Source organism: Pseudophryne corroboree, chromosome 9 (assembly GCF_028390025.1).
Source record: "Pseudophryne corroboree isolate aPseCor3 chromosome 9, aPseCor3.hap2, whole genome shotgun sequence".
NCBI lineage: Eukaryota > Metazoa > Chordata > Amphibia > Anura > Myobatrachidae > Pseudophryne > Pseudophryne corroboree.
In genome coordinates this window covers 400,199,781-400,219,505 of record NC_086452.1, presented here as the reverse complement: position 1 = coordinate 400,219,505, position 19,725 = coordinate 400,199,781, and the positions used below count along the sequence as shown (strand labels likewise).

At 48.3% G+C, this 19,725-nt stretch overlaps 1 protein-coding gene across 1 annotated transcript in view; it reads left to right on the top strand.

Moving 5' to 3' along the window:
- The window catches only part of LOC134958344 (ficolin-2-like), a 74,754-nt gene that overhangs the window by 33,576 nt on the left and 21,453 nt on the right, over positions 1-19,725 (top strand). Inside the window, exons 7-8 of the mRNA XM_063940889.1 lie at positions 8,870-8,999; positions 10,995-11,135. Of these exons, the coding sequence (XP_063796959.1) occupies positions 8,870-8,999; positions 10,995-11,135 (271 nt within the window). The remainder of the gene's footprint in view (positions 1-8,869; positions 9,000-10,994; positions 11,136-19,725) is intronic.

Below are 19,725 nucleotides of genomic sequence, written 5' to 3'. Positions count from 1 at the left end.
TACTGAGAAGGGGCGGGGCTGTGACCAGTACTGTGTGGGTGTGGCCAGTGCTGTGTGTGTGTGTGGCCAGTGCTGTGAGGATGTGGCAAGTGCTGTGTGCAGTGTACTTCCCCTACACTATCAGTCCCACTGTCTCCCTAAATACATACAAAGAGAAAAAATGCAGATTTTTTTTTGAAAACTAGAAATAAAATGTTAATCTAATGACTTATGGCCGACTGTCATGATCATCATCATGCAGCTATAATTAATGGGTGTATTTATATGTTGAGGCCCTGTCGCTGGAGTTCCATCTGGCCCATTGTTAATGGTTCTGATTTTTTTCATCTCTTACAATTCGTATGTTCTGATGCAATTTCTTCAGTGTTCATTAGTATGAGTATTATAAGGAATAATTATTATTATTATGGGAGTGGTATTCATGTGACCGCCGGTCAGCTGACCGACAGTCACATGACCTCCTCCACGAGCCCGACCGCTCACTATCCCGATGGTCGGCATGCCAACCAACAGGGACTATTTCCACCCGTGGGTGTCCACGACACCCATAGAGTAGGAATAGAACCCGTGGCGACCGCAGGTCGCCACCGAGCCCGCAGCATGGCGAGCGCAGCGAGCCCGCAAGGGGCTTGCTGCACTCGCCCCTCCCCGCCGGGATCCCGGCGTCGGTATGCTGCCGGGATCCCATCGTCGGTAAGCTGACCGGCGGTCTCCTGACCGCCGGTCAGCATTACTACACCCTTATTATGGATATCTGAAGCCAACTCAGATTTTTGTGACCTATACATAATGTATATGGGTGGTCATTCTGAGTTGTTCGCTCGCTAGCTGCTTATAGCAGCATTGCAAATGCTAGGCCGCCGCCCTCTGGGAGTGTATGTTAGCTTAGCAGAATAGCGAACGAAAGATTAGCAGAATTGCTACTAAATATTTTCTTGCAGTTTCTAAGTAGCTCCAGACCTACTCCTAGATTGCGATCAGCTCGGTCCGTTTAGTTCCTGGTTTGATGTCACAAACACGCCCTGCGTTCGGCCAGCCACTCCCCCGTTTCTCCAGAAACTCCCGCGTTTTTCCCTGACACGCCTGCGTTTTTTAGCACACTCCCGGAAAACGCTCAGTTACCACCCAGAAACGCCCCTTACCTGTCAATCACTCACCGATCAGCAGTGCGACTGAAAAGCGCCGCACAGATAACAGCACAACTGAAAAGTTTTTAGTTAAATAACTAAGCGCATGCACGCTGCGTACCATGCGCATGCGCATTTAGCAACAAATCGCAGCATAGCGAAAATCGGCAACGAGCGATCAACTCGGAATGACCACCATGGTCAGAGAACTCCTATGTGACTTGTGATATCTATATCAGGGGAAACCACAGGATTTACTGGGGGTGGGCATGGGGGTTCCATGTATATAGGACCTTATTCAATACCGGACACAGAAGTCTGAAAATTACAATTGAGCGATTATCGGACTTCTGTGCATGCGCAGCTGCCGCATGTGCGAACACTCACAGTGCAATCTCATTCCTGAAGGATGCGATCACACTTTGATTGACAGTGGTGGGCGTTTGAGGGGCGGCAACACAACATTGCAGGGGCATGGCATCCAGAATGGGCGTGGGTCTAGGTAATTTTTGGGGCAGCCGCATGACATCAATCACGGCCACTGCTTGATACAGCTGCTGCAGTTCAAGGGACTCACTGTATAGAGTCCAGTAATAGAATATAAAGAAAATTGCAACAAGAATATGAATCCAATATTTGTATCATTTATTCAATGCACATACAATAATCCGACAATAAAAAAATTAAAACACAAGTATTAAAAAACAGGATTTTGATACCTACCGGTAAATCCCTTTCTCCTAGTCCGTAGAGGATGCTGGGGACCAAATCAAGACCATGGGGTATAGGCGGTTCCGCACGAGCCATGGGCACTCTTAAGAGTATTCAATGGGTGTGAACTGGCTCCTCCCCCTATGCCCCTCCTCCAGACCTCAGTTATAGGAACTGTGCCCAGGGAGACGGACATTTCGAGGGAAGGACTTACTTTAATACTAGTGGTGAGATACATACCAACTCACACCCTCAACCATGCCGCACACATGGCATTTAACATAACACACGCCAACAGGCATGAATTAATTGCAGCAACATGTTGAACTAAGATAACACAACTTGTGTAACTCTAACAACTAAACTGCAGGTAAAGTACGCACTGGGACGGGCGCCCAGCATCCTCTACGGACTAGGAGAAAAGGATTTACCGGTAGGTATCAAAATCCTGTTTTCTCATACGTCCTAGAGGATGCTGGGGACCACATCAAGACCATGGGGTTTATAACAAAGCTCCTGTACGGGCGGGAGACTGCGGATGACCCTGCAGCACCGATTGACCAAACTTTAGGTCCTCATCGGCCAAGGTGTCAAACTTGTAGAACTTTGCAAATGTGTATGACCCTGACCAAGTAGCTGCTCGGCACAGTTGTAATGCCGAGACCCCCCGGGCAGCCGCCCTGGATGAGCCCACCTTCCTAGTGGAGTGGGCCTTTACCGACATCAGTAACGGCAATCCAGCCATAGTATGAGCTTGCTGAATCGTATTTCTGATCCAACATGCAATAGTCTGCTTGGAAGCAGGATACCCAATTTTGTTGTGAGCATACAGGACAAACAGGGCCTCTGTCTTCAGTATACGAGCCGTTCTAGCCACATAGATTTTCAAAGCTCTAACCACATCTAGAGACTGTGATTCAGTGAATGCGTCAGTAACTACTGGCACTACAATAGGTTGGTTTATGTGGAACGATGAAACCACCTTAGGAAGAAAATGTTGTCGAGTTCTTAACTCTGCCCTATCTTCATGGAAGATCAGGTAAGGGCTCTTGTGAGACAAGGCCCCCAACTCAGACACCCGCCTTGCGGATGCCAAGGCTAAAAGCATCACCACTTTCCAAGTGAGAAACTTCAACTCTATCTCTTGTAGAGGCTCAAACCAATCTGATTGAAGAAACTGCCACACCACGTTAAGGTCCCATGGTGCCACTGGAGGCACGAATGGAGGCTGGATGTGCAGAACCCCTTTCACGAAGGTCTGAACCTCTGGAAGAGAGGCCAATTGTTTTTGGAAGAACACTGACAAGGCTGAAATCTGGACCTTGATTGATCCCAATCGGAGGCCTGCTTCCACACCAGCCTGTAGAAAATGGAGGAAGCATCCTAAGTGAAACTCTTCCGTAGAAGCCTTCTTGGATTCACACCAAGACACATATTTTCTCCAAATACGGTGGTAATGTTTCGACGTTACCCCTTTCCTGGCCTGAATAAGAGTGGGGATGACTTCCTTGGGAATACCCTTCCTGGCTAGGATCCGGCGCTCAACAGCCATGCCATCAAACGTAGCCGCGGTAAGTCTTGATACACACACGGCCCCTGCTGCAGCAGGTCCTCGCGAAGAGGAAGAGGCAGAGGATCTTCTATGAGCAACTCCTGAAGATCCGGGTATCAAGCCCTCCTTGGCCAGTCTGGGGCAATGAAGATTGCTCGAACCCTTGTTTTTCTTATGATCCTGAGTATCTTTGGGATCAGCGGAAGTGGAGGGAAGACATATACTGACGGGAAAATCCACTGGATCACTAGTGCATCCACTGCTACTGCTTGAGGGTCTCTCGACCTGGAACAGTATCTCTGAAACTTCTTGTTGAGGCGAGATGCCATCATGTCTACTTGCGGAACTCCCCAAAGACTTGTCACCTCTGCGAAGACTTCTTGGTGGAGGCCCCACTCTCCTGGGTGGAGATCGTGTCTGTTGAGGAAGTCTGCTTCCCAGTTGTCTACTCCCGGAATGAATATTGCCGACAGAGCTTATAGATGTTTTTCTGCCCAGCGGAGGATTTTGGTCGCCTCTGCCATTGCCGCTCTGCTTTTTGTTCCGCCCTGCCTGTTTATGTACGTGACTGCTGTTACATTGTCTGCCTGGATCTGCATGGGACGGTCTTGAAGAAGATGTACCGCTTGTTGAAGGCCATTGTAAATGGCTCTCAGCTCCAGCACGTTTATGTGAAGGCAGGCTTCCTGGTGTGACCAACGTCTTTGGAAGTTTTTTCCCTGAGTGACAGCTTCCCAGCCTTGGAGACTTGCATCCGTGGTTACCAGGACTCAGTCCTGAATCCCGAACCTGCATCCCTCTAGCAGGTGAAAGCTGTGTAACCACCACAGGAGCGAAATCCTGGTTTTTGACGACAGGATTATCTTTTGGTGCATGTGCAGGTGTGACCCCGACCACTTGTCCAACAGGTCCCACTGGCATACTCTGGCATGGAACCTGCCAAACTGTATGGCCTCGTAGGCCACCACCATCTTGCCCAACAACCGAATGCACTGATGGATCGACACACAGGATGGTTTCCATATCTGTTTTACCATTTTCTGTATTTCCACAGCCTTTTCTAATGGCAGAAACACTCTCTGAACTTCTGTGTCCAGACTCATCCCGAGGAAAGACAACCTTGTTGTCGGTTCCAACTATGACTTTGGATAATTTATGATCCACCCGTGTTGTTGGAGTATCGACAGAGAGAGTGAGATGTTTTGTAACAACTGCTCCCTGGATCTCGCCTTTATCAGGAGATCGTCCAGATAAGGAATTATATTGACTCCTTTCTGATGGAGGAGGACCATCATCTCCACCATCACCTTAGTGAATACCCTCGGCGCTGTGGAGAGGCCAAAAGGTAACGTCTGGAATTGGTAATGGCAATCCTGAACCGCGAATCTCAGATACCCCTGGTGAGGAGGATAAATGGGAACATGCAGGTAAGCATCCTTTACGTCCACCGACACCAAGTAGTCCCACTCCTCCAGACATCACCGCCCGAAGTGATTCCATCTTGAACTTGAACTTTTTCAGGTAGCAATTCAGATCTTTTAGGTTTAGGATCGGTCTGACCAAGCCGTCCGGCTTCGGAACTACAAAGAGGCTTGAATAGAAACCCCATCCTTGTTGTGATAACAGTACCAGGACTATGACCTGGTCCTGACATCATTTTTGGATTGCCGCTGTTACTGCTTCTCTCTCTGGCGGAGAAACTGGCAAGGTCGATTTGAAAAATCGGCATGGGGGAACATCTTGAAACTCCAGCTTGTATCTCTGGGATACTATTTGCAACACCCAGGGATCCAGGCCAGACAGAATACAACCTTGGCTGAACAGTTTGAGACGTGCCCCCACCCGAGCGGCCTCCCGCAAGGGAGTTCCAGCATCATGCTGAGGATTTGGCATGAGTAGGGGTAGATTTCTGCTCTTGGGAACCGGGAGTCGCTGCAGACTTCTTTCCCCTTCCCCTTCCCCTCCCCCTACCTGCAAAGAAGGGGGAACCTCTTGTCTTTCTGTATTTATTGGGCCGAAAGGACTGCATGTACGGGTGATAGGTCTTTTTTGCCGGTGCAGGCGCAGAGGGCAAAAATGTCGACTTACCTGTGGTAGCCGTTGAGACTAACGCATCCAGGCCATCGCCAAATAAGGCCTCACCTTTATATGGGAGAGCCTCCATGTTTCTTTTGGAATCTGCATTCGCGTTCCACTGGCGAATCCACAACGCCCGCCTAGCCGACACTGCCATGGTAGCGGCTTGTGAACTCAGGAGTCCAATATCCTTCATTGCTTCCAGCATGTAGGCGGCAGCGTCCTTGATATTCCCTAACTTAAGGAGTATCTCATTTTTATCAATTGTGTCATTTCTGATGACACGCTTTCTGACCATTTTTCAATAGCGCGACTCAACCACGCGCAGGCAATAGTGGGCCTGAGCAGCATACCATTGGCTACATAAATGGATTTCAATGTCGTTTCCATTTTACGGTCTGCCGGCTCTTTAAGTGAAGCCGTGCCAGGTGCATGGAGAATTACCTTCTTTGTCAACCTGGAAAGTGCACTGTCTAACACAGGGGGTGATTTCCATTTTTTTCTGTCCTCAGCCAGGAAAGGGTAAGCTATCTGAATCCTTTTGGGAATACGAAATTTCTTATCAGGATTCACCCACATCCCTTCAAAGAGAGCATTTAGTTCGTGTGAAGGAGGGAACGTGACTTTGGATTTCTTTTCCTTATAAAAATAAGCCTTCTCCTGAGGGACAGGAGTGGTTTCTGTAACCTCCAACATGTCCCTTATAGCCACAATCATATATTGTATACTTTTTGCCAATTTATGATTTATCTCTCTGGAATCACTATCGCCGACACAGGAATCAGAGTCCGTGTCGGTATCAGTGTTTATAACATTCGCAAATGGTCTCTTATGTGACCCAGAGGGGCCGCCCGCATAAGGAATAACAGCATCCTGAAAAATCACATCTTCCACAGATTTTCTCCAGCATGCAGCCTTAGATTCAGATTTATCTAATCTTTGGTTAATCAGATGCATACTGTCACGTATCTCTTTCACCCATGCAGGCTCTTGGTGTGCCGGCAGCGCCACCACATTACAAGTCTGTGTCTCTAAAATGGCTTCCTCCGGGGAGGAACTCCCTGCCTTAGACATGCCTCACACATGTACAGCACACTCACAGACACACTGGTACTTATTTGGGGACAGACCCACAGTAAAATCTATCAGAGGAACAAAGTATAGGAGCAGCCAGTTCACAATCCTAGCGCCCGTAATGAGTGTGAACACAGAATGCCCACAGCCAACTAGAACTTTTATATAGTTAATCACACTATAAAATTGCACCACAACGCCCTGTGCCCCCCCAAATATCAACCTGTACTTGTCAGAAGTGGAGGAGAGGACCAGCATGTTCTCTGCAGCCTGAGGAGAGAGAGAAAATGGCGCTGAGCAGTGTGCTGGCTGCCTGAGGAAGAAGCTCCGCCCCCGCGATGGCGCGTCCTTACACTCAGTAATCACAGTAATATTTATACTGGCGGGGGTAGGGCTGTGCCAGCGGCACCTTATGCCCCCTTTTAGCCAGTTTTGAGGTATATTTTGCTGCCCAGGGCGCCCCCCCCCCCCCCCCGTGCCCTGCACCCTGCAGTGCCTGTGTGTGTGGGCAGCAATGGCACGCTGCGCTCCCGCCAGCCGCGCCAGACCTCAGCCGTCACTTACTTGATAGAAGTTCATTCTTCTCATACTTACCTGTCTTCTGACTTCTGGCTCTGCGAGGGGGGTGACGGTGTGCTGTGGGAGTGAGCATCTAGACACGGCTAGCGTTCAGTACCCTTCAGGAGCTAATGGTGTCCTGTCAGCCAGAAGCAAAGCCATGAAACTCTTTAGGAAGTTGGTTCTGCTTCTGCCCCCTCAGTCCCACGAAGCAGGGAGTCTGTTGCCAGCAGATCTCCCTGAAAATAAAAAACCTAACAAGTCTTTTCAGAGAAACTAAGTAGAGCTCCTCAGAGTGCATCCAGTCTGCCTGGGCACATTTCTAAAACTGAGGTCTGGAGGAGGGGCATAGTGGAGGAGCCAGTTCACACCCATTGAAAAGTCTTAAGGGTGCCCATGGCTCCTGCGGAATCGCCTATACCCCATGGTCTTGATGTGGTCCCCAGCATCCTCTACGATGTATGAGAAAAAGGGAATATCGTCCCTCAAAACACAGCAAACAGCCTTAATTGATGAGACACATATTTAAACATGAACCCATTCAACGGTATTGGAAGGAAAGAAGTTAATGTTATAGGATCATGGTAATTATTGTATCCACAGCTCAAACAAAGTATCAAAAGGTTGATCCTGCTTCATGAATAGTAAAGGGCAGTTGTATAGGGCAGTCAATTGTTATGTATAGAAACAAATAAGTTCAAATCCTGCTTGAACGATGTGTATTGCACAGAGGATGCAGGTTTATGAAGCACGTGCTTGATTAACCTAACGAGGTTGTTTAGTTAAACAGGTATATTTCCTGACACAGGCAGTCCATGATCAATAGTGTGCCTGGCAGCGTTAGGTTGCTCTCATTGGTTAATCAGGTGTTAGATGCACAGTCACTTAGAGGTTTTCGGGAGGTGGAATATAATAAATTCGAGTATATATGTAGGCGCACTTACTAGTGTGAAGCTGGCTGCGCAGCCATCCGCTTACTGATGTATAGCAGTCTCCGAGGGTCCCTGGGTCCTGTCACTCCCTTAAGTCCCATTTAGATGCAAGTATCCACCGGTGCAACAGCAGATCAATGCCGAATATGATGATGCATGTGTGGGTGGAGTACTTAACGCCTTTTGTCACGCTTCACGTGACTTTCTCAAAAGGTAGTCTGCTGCCGTTTGGGGGGAGGGAGCAGCAACAGCCACCATTTGTGAAAACAGAGGTGTCTCACCACCGTTTACAGGGTGGGAAGAGACCAGGGGTCTCCGTTGTAGGTTAATTTATTAGAATAGGAACCTCCCTACACAAGGTTAAGATTTTGCAACCTAAGACAGAAGACTTGTTTGTAATTCCACATTAGTTCTAGTACATACAATGACAATGGTCATTGTTACAAAGTAGAATTAAGTACAGTATAAGAACTAGTGGATTTAGGGCCTAATTTGCTGTGCGACTGCAATTTCTGTGTACAGTGCGCACTGTGCACGTGCATGTCCCATCCAGCGTATGCGCGAGCAGTTAATGCAGTTGGCCCGTATTAACTGCGAATGCCTCTCCCTGATTGACGGGTATCTTAACCGCATGCGGTATCAGCAAAGCAACACATTACCCTCAAAACTGCTGGTACCATTCCTCCAGTTTTGGCCACTAACCATAGTGCCAGTCAGGACTTTGTCATCTTCCAGTCTCACTACAGGTGGTTCCTCCGTACTGAAGTTGTAATTTACAACTATCCTTATTGTACTGTCTGGGAATCTCCAAGGGTCCTAAACCTGCTGTAAACCTTTAGGTTTTTCAGAAACGATGCGATGGCACTGTAAATTTTTTCAGAGAATGGGATGACTACAAACGAGGCTTTGGCAACCAACTGAACGAGTTCTGGCTAGGAAATGATAACATTCACAGACTGACATCTTCAGGTAACTGACTCATTACCTTCACGTACCGTACAAACGTGTATTTTTTTAATCTATGGTCTTGTTCAGGTGTTCCTTGGCTCTAGTGCCACAAGGCAGCACTGAGTGCTATGAGTGTCCACGACGGTGGGGTCAGTCCCATTCCAAATATGCATGCTGTGCTGCTTCTATCCTTCTGCCTCACCTGCTTCACTCACAGAGGAGACCTTTCTGGAGTGCTAGACACTCTCCAAACTGGAAAATCCAAGTGTGGCTGGCATACCTAGCAAAGCCTGGGTCTCTAGTGAGTGAACCCAGACACAGCTAGTCCTGCTCACAGATGAATTAATGCACGAGGGTTGTTCAGTAAGTGAGATAAGAAGACCCCTCACATGTGTAATGTTCTCTATTTTGTTCTAATTTCCCACCAGGTCCGAGCAGTATGACCACTGAATCCCCTCACGGCCATCACACTGCGCCTCATATCAGTCATACTGTCCTAACACCAGCTGTAAGATGGTGGGGCTGGCGGAAACTTGATCACACATTGAGGTGCGTGGTGTGACCAGATTTCTGCATCTACAAGACACATCAGCAATTGAAATTCATTGCCAAGTTTTTGAAGTGTTTGGTGATTACGTCATGTCGCGGAGACATGTTGGGGTTTGGTGCACGTTTACGTTGTCAGCGTAGACCATGACAAGCTGGCGATGAATATCAGCTGCTGATGCAAAAATCTGATTACACTACGCACCTCAATGTTTAACAATGTTTCCGCCAGCCCCGCCATCTTACAGCTGAGGTTAGGACAGTATGACTTATATGAGGCACAGTCTAATGGGCGCAAGGGGAAGCAGTGGTCTACCTGCTCTGGCCTGGTGAGAAATCAGAATTAAATAGAGAACATTACCCACATAAGAGTTCTTGTCACTTTACTTATTGAACCACCCTCGCACAAAATTCTGAGATGGCAGTGTCTCCAGACTACAAATTATCAACTTGACTTGAGCAAACTAGTTTCTGAAAAACATGGACAGAGAAGCCATTTTATGTAAATACAGATGTGTCCTCATACATATTTGCTCAAGTCATGGCAAATAGCCCCTCCCAGTGCACCAGGTCCCACGGGACTAAGGGCCTAATTCAGAAATTTTGCATGGCTACGATCAGCCACCCTGACATGCAGGGGGATGCTCAGCACAGGGCTAGTCCACCCCGCATGTCTGGGCCCTCCCGCCACACAGGCACAAAAGCATTGCACGGCGGTGATGCTTTTGTACCTGTAGAGTAGCTCCCTACCAGCGCAGCTCCTGCACGCTGGCAGGGAGTTTCCTGTTGTTCTCCGGGTCACAGGGGCTGCGTGTGATGTCACGCAGCCACTGCGGACCGCCCCCGCACATTCCGGGGCACGCCTGCATTGCCCAGACTGCGCCCCCAAAACGGTGGCCCAACGCTGGCGGCCCGCTGCCTCCCACCCAGCGAACGCCTCTGCCTGTCAATCAGGCAGAGGCGATCGCTGGACAGAGATGCCGATCGCATCTCTGGCATGTGCCGGCGCACTACGGCACCAGCGCATGCGCAGTTCAGACTTGATCACCAGCTGTGTGAATTAGCACTCAAGTCGCTCTGAGTGTCTATTTTGCTCAAAATTATCAATTTGATTTGGGACATTTGTGCATCTGTGTGTGACTTAGGGGTCAATCCAAATATCTGCGATGAACTTGCACCCATGAGTCATCGCAACAGCCGCCGCACTTTATGGCTGTCTGAACTCGCACAAAAGTGCTCGCTGCCCCGTAGGGCTCCAAGCCATTTTACGTGAATTTGGACAGAAATCAGGGGTGCGAGATCAGGTGCTGTTGCCGGCGACAATGGCTCATCGCATCCTTTGCACCTAATTGGATTGACCTCTAAATCTGAATCTGTATACAAAGTGCTGCGATGCAGCGGCTGCAGCTTTTACCGACACCAAGTTCCGTTGTGCTTCATCTGTGACTTTGCACATGTTTAACCCTTCAGGAACCAATGAGCTTCGAGTTGACCTGACAGATTTTGAAAACAACTATAGTTTTGCAAGCTATGCTTCCTTCGCTTTGCTAGGAGAAGAGGACAATTATAAGCTGAGCATTGGAGCTTTCAGCGGAAGCAGTGCAGGTACAGGTAAGTGTCTTTATTCAATTTATGTGTAAAGATATGGGATGTTTCATCATAAGACCAGATACCAGTGCTAAATTAAGGCTTGTGGGGGCCCAGGGCAACCAAGTTGTTGGGGACCACCCAAATAACAATGTGAAACCACATCCCCCACACCCCCTATCATGCGTGCACAGTCACTACTCTGGCCCCTAATTGAGGCAGAGAGAGAAGCACGCAGCACACCCACACACCTTCAGGCAGAGTGGGACGGGACCCACTGGGAGAGTGCGGCTGTAGGACAGTGTCTCATGAGAAGTCAAATCCTGCGAGTCACTATCCCACAGCCGACCACAACCACTTAATGAAGCATGAAGGGGGATTCATCATGCTGTAATATGAGGAGCTCCTCGGCTGCCGCAGACTGGGGTAGAACGGAGACACAGCTAAATGCTGTGCTCCGATTTTATCAATGTTGGTGGCTGATTCGGGGGACTGTATGTGGGGGCCCCTAATCTGTGGTGGCCCGGGGACGACCACCCCTGTCGCCCTTCCTATAATCCGGCCCTGCCAGATACACAGAAGACTCCAAAAGGCAGGAGGAAAAAATGTACTGTTATTGTTGTTTTTTCCATGCACTTCTATATGACCACAGGTCCAATGCAGAGATGAGCGCCAGTTGGCTGTAATTGCACCTGCATTGTATATATGGGAACTATGTGGATAATTCATGTTGGATCGCAAATAACGATCCAACCGAAATTTTTGTGAATGCCCAAAGGGCGCATGCGCAATAGCCGTCCTGCACATTAACCCGCATTTACTGCGGGCGCACCACAGATAATGCGAAAACCTCTTTCTGTCAATCAAGCAGAGGCGTTCGCGGGGCGGGAGGGGGGAGGCAATGCTCTGTTTCCAAGGCGGAGATGGAGCGTTGTGAGGGCAGTGGCAGGGAAATGGGGGTCGGTGCCAAACGGTGGGCGTAATGGGGGCATGATCAGGGCAGCTGCGTGATATCACACGCAACCGATGTGATCACAAAAATGGCGAATGGCCTCCTGCGGGTGCAGCCAAGCTGCGCCGGCAGGAGACTTCCCTGTTTTTTGTGATCACATCGAAACTGCAGTGCGACCGCAATTTCAGCATTGTTAAGGCGGAGGGATGGCAGCAAATGACAGTCAGCCATTTACTCCCAACTTTGCATAGCTTGCAAGTCCATTGACACATCCTTGCTAATCTTTGCTTACATGCAAACACCACCCAGTTATAGACGTTCAGCCACTGAGTTCCCTATGGGAATGATTCAGATCTGATCGCTGGGCTGCTAACTTTGCTGTCTTGCGTTCAGTTAGTTGCCGCCTACAGGGGGAGTGTATATTGGCTGTGCAAGTGTGCGATCGCATGAGTACGCCGAGCTGCAAAAATCCACTGTGTGCAGTCTCTGCGCAGCCCAGGACTTACTCCTACAGTGCGATGAGAACAGGCTGATTGGGGCCGGAGCTGATGTCACACACCCTACCTGAAAACGCTTGGGAACACCTGCGTTTTTCCAGACATTCCTAGTAAATGGTCAATTACCACCCACAAACGGCTTCCTCCTGTCAATCACCTTACGAACGCACGTGTGATCGGATTTTTCGCACCATCCCATTGCCGACCAGCAATGCCCTTTGTTGCTGTCCGATGCGCGTGCACATTGCGGTGCATACGCATGCGCAGTTAGTACCTGATAGCCCACTGGGCGAAAAATGCACAGTGATCAGATCTGAATCACCCCCTGTGTCTTTGTCTTGCCCATTAATTGTGTAAGTTCAGCTACAGTGCATGAGGAAACACACAAGATGCACCTACAAAACTGACTTGCGTTCTACTCCTGATTTTCATGCTGTCTATTCCAGCTTAGGAATGCTAATGCTCAGCTATAACGTATTTCTATTGTACCTGCAACATTGTAAAATCACGTTCTCCACATTGACCTGCTCCAACTCCCATCCAGACTTTTTTACATTTGAAATAGAAATATTGTAGTTATATATGTTAAGCTGTAGTTTAATGAAACTGATGGTAGCCTGTGACCCCAGAGCAGCCTATTCAGTTTAAAATAACAATATTCTACACTCGACAGCATTCAGATTGTCAGATAAGTGGATTTCTGCCATTTGGTTTGTATAAGATGCCAAAAAATTGAATTTATTTTCTTTGTTACCTGGGGTATATTCAATTGCTGTCGGATCCTCTCCGACGGAGAGGATACGTCAGTTCCTTATTCAATTTGCGGGCGTTTTCGCCTGTTTATAGTCCCATCTTCGACATGCCAATCCGACTTTTTAAAAAGCGGGACAATAAATGGGGAAAACTCCTGCAAATTCATAAAAATCCGTGCATCTCCGGCGAATTCGACGTCAATACACTTTTTCAACATGTTCAGATATTCCAACCAGTCGAAAAAATGGGGCTTAAATTGAATACGGCAAATGCAAACTCATCCGAAAAACGGGCGAAAACGCCGACCACAATTGAATATGTTAAATGTCAAAAAGTTGCTAAATATTAGTGATGAAATATTAGTTCCTCGAGATCCAAACCCCCCCGAACTTCATCCATTTTACACGGTTCCGAGGCAGCCTCGGATCCTCCCGCCTTGCTCGGTTAACCCGAGCGCGCCCGATCGTCATCATCCCGCTGTCGGATTCTCGCGAGATTCGTATTCTATATAAGGAGCCGTGCGTCGCTGCCATTTTCACTCGTGCATTGGAGATGATAGCGAGAGGACGTGCAGCAGTCTCTCAGTTTCTGTGTTCAGTGTGCTGCAAATATCTGCTCGGTGTGCTGCAAATATCTGTGCTCAGTGTGCTGCAAATATCTGTGCTCAGTATGCTTGCAAATATCTGTGCTCAGTGTGCTGAAAATATGTATGTTCTCTGCCTGAAAAACGCTCCATATCTGTGCTGCATTGTAGTATATAGTAGGAGGACAGTGCAGAATTTTGCTGACCACCAGTATTATATAGCAGTACGGTACAGTAGTCCACTGCTCTACCTACCTCTGTGTCGTCAAGTATACTATCCATCCATACCTGTGCTGCATTTTAGTTGTGCGCAGTATATAGTAGGAGGGGGCAGTGCAGTATGTTGCTGTGATCACCAGTATATATATAGCAGTACGGTACAGTAGTCCACTGCTCTACCTACCTCTGTGTCATCAAGTATACTATGCATCCATACCTGTGCTGCATTTTAGTTGTGCGCAGTACATAGTAGGAGGGGACAGTGCAGAATGTTGCTGTGACCACCAGTATATATATATATAGCACTACGGTACAGTAGTCCACTGCTCTACCTCTGTGTCGTCAAGTATACTATGAATCCATACCTGTGCTGCATTTTAGTTGTGCGCAGTATATAGTAGGAGGGGACAGTGCAGAATGTTGCTGTGACCACCAGTATATATATAGTATGGTACAGTAGTCAACTGTTCTACCTACCTCTGTGTCGTCAAGTATACTATGCATCCATACCTGTGCTGCATTTTAGTTGTGCGCAGTATATAGTAGGAGGGGACAGTGCAGAATTTTGCAGTGACCACCAGTATATATATATAGCAGTACGGTACAGTAGTTCACTGCTCTACCTCTGTGTCGTCAAGTATACTATGCATCCATACCTGTGCTGCATTTTAGTTGTGCGCAATATATAGTAGGAGGGGACAGTGCAGAATGTTGATGTGACCACCAGTATATATATAGCAGTACGGTACAGTAGTCCACTGCTCTACCTCTGTGTCGTCAAGTATACTATGCATCCATTCCTGTGCTGCATTTTAGTTGTGCGCAGTATATAGTAGGAGGCGACAGTGCAGAATGTTGCTGTGACCACCAGTATATATATAGTACGGTACAGTAGTCCACTGCTCTACCTACCTGTGTGTCGTCAAGTATACTATGCATCCATACCTGTGCTGCATTTTAGTTGTGCGCAGTATATAGTAGGAGGGGACAGTGCAGAATGTTGCTGTGACCACCAGTATATATATAGCAGTACGTTACAGTAGTCCACTGCTCTACCTACCTCTGTGTCGTCAAGTATACTATGCATCCATACCTGTGCTGCATTTTAGTTGTGCGCAGTATATAGGAGGGGACAGTGCAGAATTTTGCTGTGACTACCAGTATATATATAGCAGTACGGTACAGTAGTCCACTGCTCTACCTCTGTGTCAAGTATACTATGCATCCATACCTGTGCTGCATTTTAGTTGTGCGCAGTATATAGTAGGAGGGGACGCCATTACCTGCCTTTCAGATGTCTCCTGAGGCTCGCTCAGCGTTCCAAGGCCGGATCTCATCTGTGTCCACATACTGCACATTCCTCCTGTCACGCTGAGATGCTGTCACAGCGGCGCCATGTTTGAATCCTGCATGGCGTCTCCCGTTCTCCGCGGCCTCCGCCGCCGCTCCTGTGTTATAAGTGCAGGTTGTCAGTGTGGTGTTCCATGCCTGCTGCGGCCTCCGTTGTTATCCACGAGTCTCAGCAGCCATGTTGGATATAATCACATACTTCAGTTCCTCCAATCCACTGCCTGGAAATCTGCATAATTGCCCAGCCAATACCTGCATTGCTGCAGGTATAAGTATCCTGTGCCTGGGCCAGCAAATGGTCAGTGCTTTGTTTGTCATACCTTGTTCCAGTCTCTCTCCTGTGGTTGTGTTTCCAGGTTCCAGCATCCACCAAAGAGACCCGCACCTGCCTACCATCCTGCGGTGCAGCCTGACTCTGCAGTCCTCCATGGCTGATCCAGTTTCCAGCTTCCAGCTATTTCATCTGCTTCCAGCAGTATCCACTACCGCCGGTAATCATCCTTCAATTCCTCTGTTTCCACGTTCCCTAGCATCTTACTATATTCACTCTGTGTTTCATCACCTGGCTGGTTCCACCCAGCATTCATTCAGTGACTTTATCATCTGGCTGATTCCATTCCGCATCCACTCCGTGTCTTACCACCTGGCTGGTTCCATCCAGCAATTACAACAGCTGATTCAAGTTACCAACTTCATCTGTTCCATCTACTGGCATGTTCCTTGGATATCTTCACTACTACAGCCAGGCCTGGTAAGGTTATTCCATCTAAGGACTGTAACAGCTGTTCTTACCTACCAGTGTCCTGTGTAACCATTTCATGGTCAGAGTGCTCCAGGAATCATATTATTTACCATTGCCATTAATTACCTTGAATGCTGTTTGTTTACACAGAGTCTGTTAATAAACTTTTATTTTGACTTTTACCTGGTTGTCATGGTCACACCTTCGGGTTTCCTTTTAACACTTACATGTCCAGGGGTCTGATTAAACCTCCCCGGTTTAAGTTCCTCTCAGCCCCTACAACTGAGGCTTTCTCCTGTCAGCCAAAACCCTCAGTTGTGACAGTAAGCACTGAACATATGAATCCAGCCGGAGACCAGGATCAAGCGGCTAGGCCGATGCAAGAACTCGCAGCCAGACTCGAACATCAGGAGGCTGCACAATGCCACATCATCCGCTGTCTCCAGGATCTCTCTACGCGGCTGGATGGGATTCATACGACCCTCCGTGGACCTGGCACGTACGGTGCGTCCACTACAGTGACACCAGCTGTAACCCCACCCACCTTACCCATTTCCATTCCACGTCTTCATCTCCCAACGCCAGCAAAGTTTGACGGATCTCCAAGGTTCTGCAGGGGATTTCTTAACCAATGCGAAATCCACTTTGAGCTTCAGCCTGGCAATTTCCCCAGCGACCGTACTAAAATTGCCTATATCATTTCCCTTCTCAGCGGCTTAGCCCTTGACTGGGCATCACCTTTATGGGAGAAGTCTGATCCCCTGCTGCCTCCTATACGGACTTTGTGGCAACATTCAGGCGCATCTTCGACGAGCCAGGCCGGGTAACCTCTGCTTCATCTGAGATTCTCCGTTTACGCCAGGGAACACGTGCTGTGGGACAGTATCTCATACAGTTCAAAATCCTGGCATTCGAACTGGCATGGAACGACGAGGCCCTGTATGCTGCATTCTGGCATGGCTTATCAGAACGCATCAAGGATGAGTTAGCTACCAGAGACTTGCCCTCTAAGTTGGATGAGCTAATTTCTCTTTGCACGAATGTTGATCTACGTTTCAGAGAGAGAGCAACCGAGCGAGGAAGATCGTCTGCTCCAAAATCTTCTGCTCCTCCTCTTCGTCAACCGTCTCCATCCAAGGATGAGCCCAAGCAAATTGGCCGTTCCCGTCTATCTCCCGCTGAGCGCCGAAGACGTCTCTCTGAGTCTCTCTGTCTCTATTGTGCAGCTCCGTCTCACATTATCAATGCCTGTCCCAAACGTCCGGGAAACTCCAAATCCTAGCTCGCCAAGGAGAGGGCCGGCTAGGAGTAATGGTCTCCTCTCCATCTCCTCATGATTGTAATCTCCCAGTCTCGCTCCAAATTGCTCAACGTTACAGGAACATAATTGCCCTCCTTGATTCCGGAGCAGCTGGGAATTTCATAAACGAAGCTTATGTTAAACGGTGGTCCCTACCCACCGAGTGACTTCCTTCGTCCATGTCCTTAACTGCAGTAGATGGAAGCAAGATTTTTGACGCAGTTATTTCTCTAAGGACTCTACCAGTTCGTCTGAGAGTGGGAGTTCTTCATGCAGAATTTATTTCCTTCCTAGTGATTCCAAGAGCCACACATCCAGTGGTTTTGGGCCTTCCATGGCTCCGTCTCCACAATGCGTCGATTGACTGGACGACTACGCAAATACTAGCATGGGGTCTCTCCTGTGCTAAGACTTGTTTGTCCAAAGTGCTTCCTGTTTGTTCTTCTTTCCCCAGGTCGTCTGATGTTCCACCTCCTCCATATCAAGACTACACGAACGTGTTCAGTAAGGCTTCTGCTGACATCCTTCCTCCTCATAGAGAATGGGACTGCCCAATTGATCTCATTCCAGGGAAGGTTCCACCTCGAGGCCGAACTTACCTGTTGTCTCTGCCTGAGATGCACTCCATGGAGGAGTACATCAAAGAGAACCTGGCACAAGGTTTTATCCGACCTTCTTCTTCTCCAGCTGGCGCAGGCTTCTTCTTCGTTAAGAAGAAGGATGGTGGTCTGCGACCGTGCATCGATTACAGAGGTCTGAACGACATTACCGTCAAGAACCGGTATCCTTTACCTTTGATTACAGAGCTCTTCGATAGAGTCAGCGGAGCAACCATCTTTACAAAGTTGGATTTGAGGGGTGCCTACAATCTCATCCGGATCCGTGAGGGTGACGAGTGGAAGACCGCTTTTAACACCCGTGATGGACATTATGAGTACCTCGTCATGCCCTTCGGATTGAGCAACGCTCCAGCTGTCTTCCAGCATTTCATGAATGAGATCTTCAGAGACATCTTATACCGCCATGTCGTGGTTTATCTAGATAATATCCTCATCTTTGCCAATAATCTAGAGGAACATCGTTTCTGGGTAAAGAAGGTTCTGTCCCGTCTCCGTGTCAATCATCTCTATTGCAAATTGGAGAAATGTGTCTTTGAAGTTAAATCCATTCCGTTCCTAGGTTACATTGTGTCCGGTTCCGGACTAGAGATGGATCCTGAGAAACTACAAGCAATCCAGAATTGGCCGATACCCTTAACCCTCAAAGGGGTCCAGAGGTTCTTAGGGTTCGCCAATTATTACAGAAAGTTCATATGAGACTTTTCCACCATTGTGGCGCCTATCACTGCATTAACCAAGAAGGCTACTAACCCATCCAAGTGGTCTGAAGAAGCTACGCAAGCTTTTCATCTTCTAAAACAACGTTTCATCTCTGCACCAGTTCTGAAACAGCCCGACACTGACTCTCCTTTCATCTTAGAGGTGGATTCCTCCTCCGTTGGAGTAGGAGCGGTGTTATCCCAGAGGGCTAAAGATGGCCATCTACATCCCTGCAGTTTCTTCTCCCGGAAGTTCTCCCCAGCTGAGCGCAACTATGCCATTGGCGACCAGGAGTTGCTAGCCATCAAGCTCACTCTTGAGGAGTGGAGATATCTGTTGGAGGGAGCTTCTCATTTAATCACGATACTTATCGACCACAAGAATCTTTTATACCTGAAAGGCGCACAATGTCTTAACCCCCGTCAGGCCAGATGGGCACTTTTCTTTTCCAGGTTCGACTTTAAACTCCAGTTCTGTCCGGGCTCTCAGAATCGCAAGGCCGATGCCCTTTCCCGCTCTTGGGAGCAAGAAAACGAGTCAGAGTCTTCAGAGAAGCATCCTATTATTAATCCGTTGGCATTCTCCACGGTAGGGATGGACTCTACGCCCCCACCAGGGAAATGTTTTGTGAAGCCGGTGTTAAGGAAGAAGCTCATGCATTGGGCCCATGCTTCCCGTTTTGCCGGACATACAGGCATTCAGAAAACCCTTGAGTTTATCTATAGGTCCTACTGGTGGCCAACTCTGAAGAAGGACGTCAAGGAGTTTATTGCCTCTTGCCCAAAGTGTGCCCAACACAAAGTTCCCCGCCAGTCTCCTGCGGGGCAACTGGTTCCATTATCTGTTCCCAGTCGACTGTGGACCCATTTGTCGATGGACTTTGTCACAGATCTGCCTAT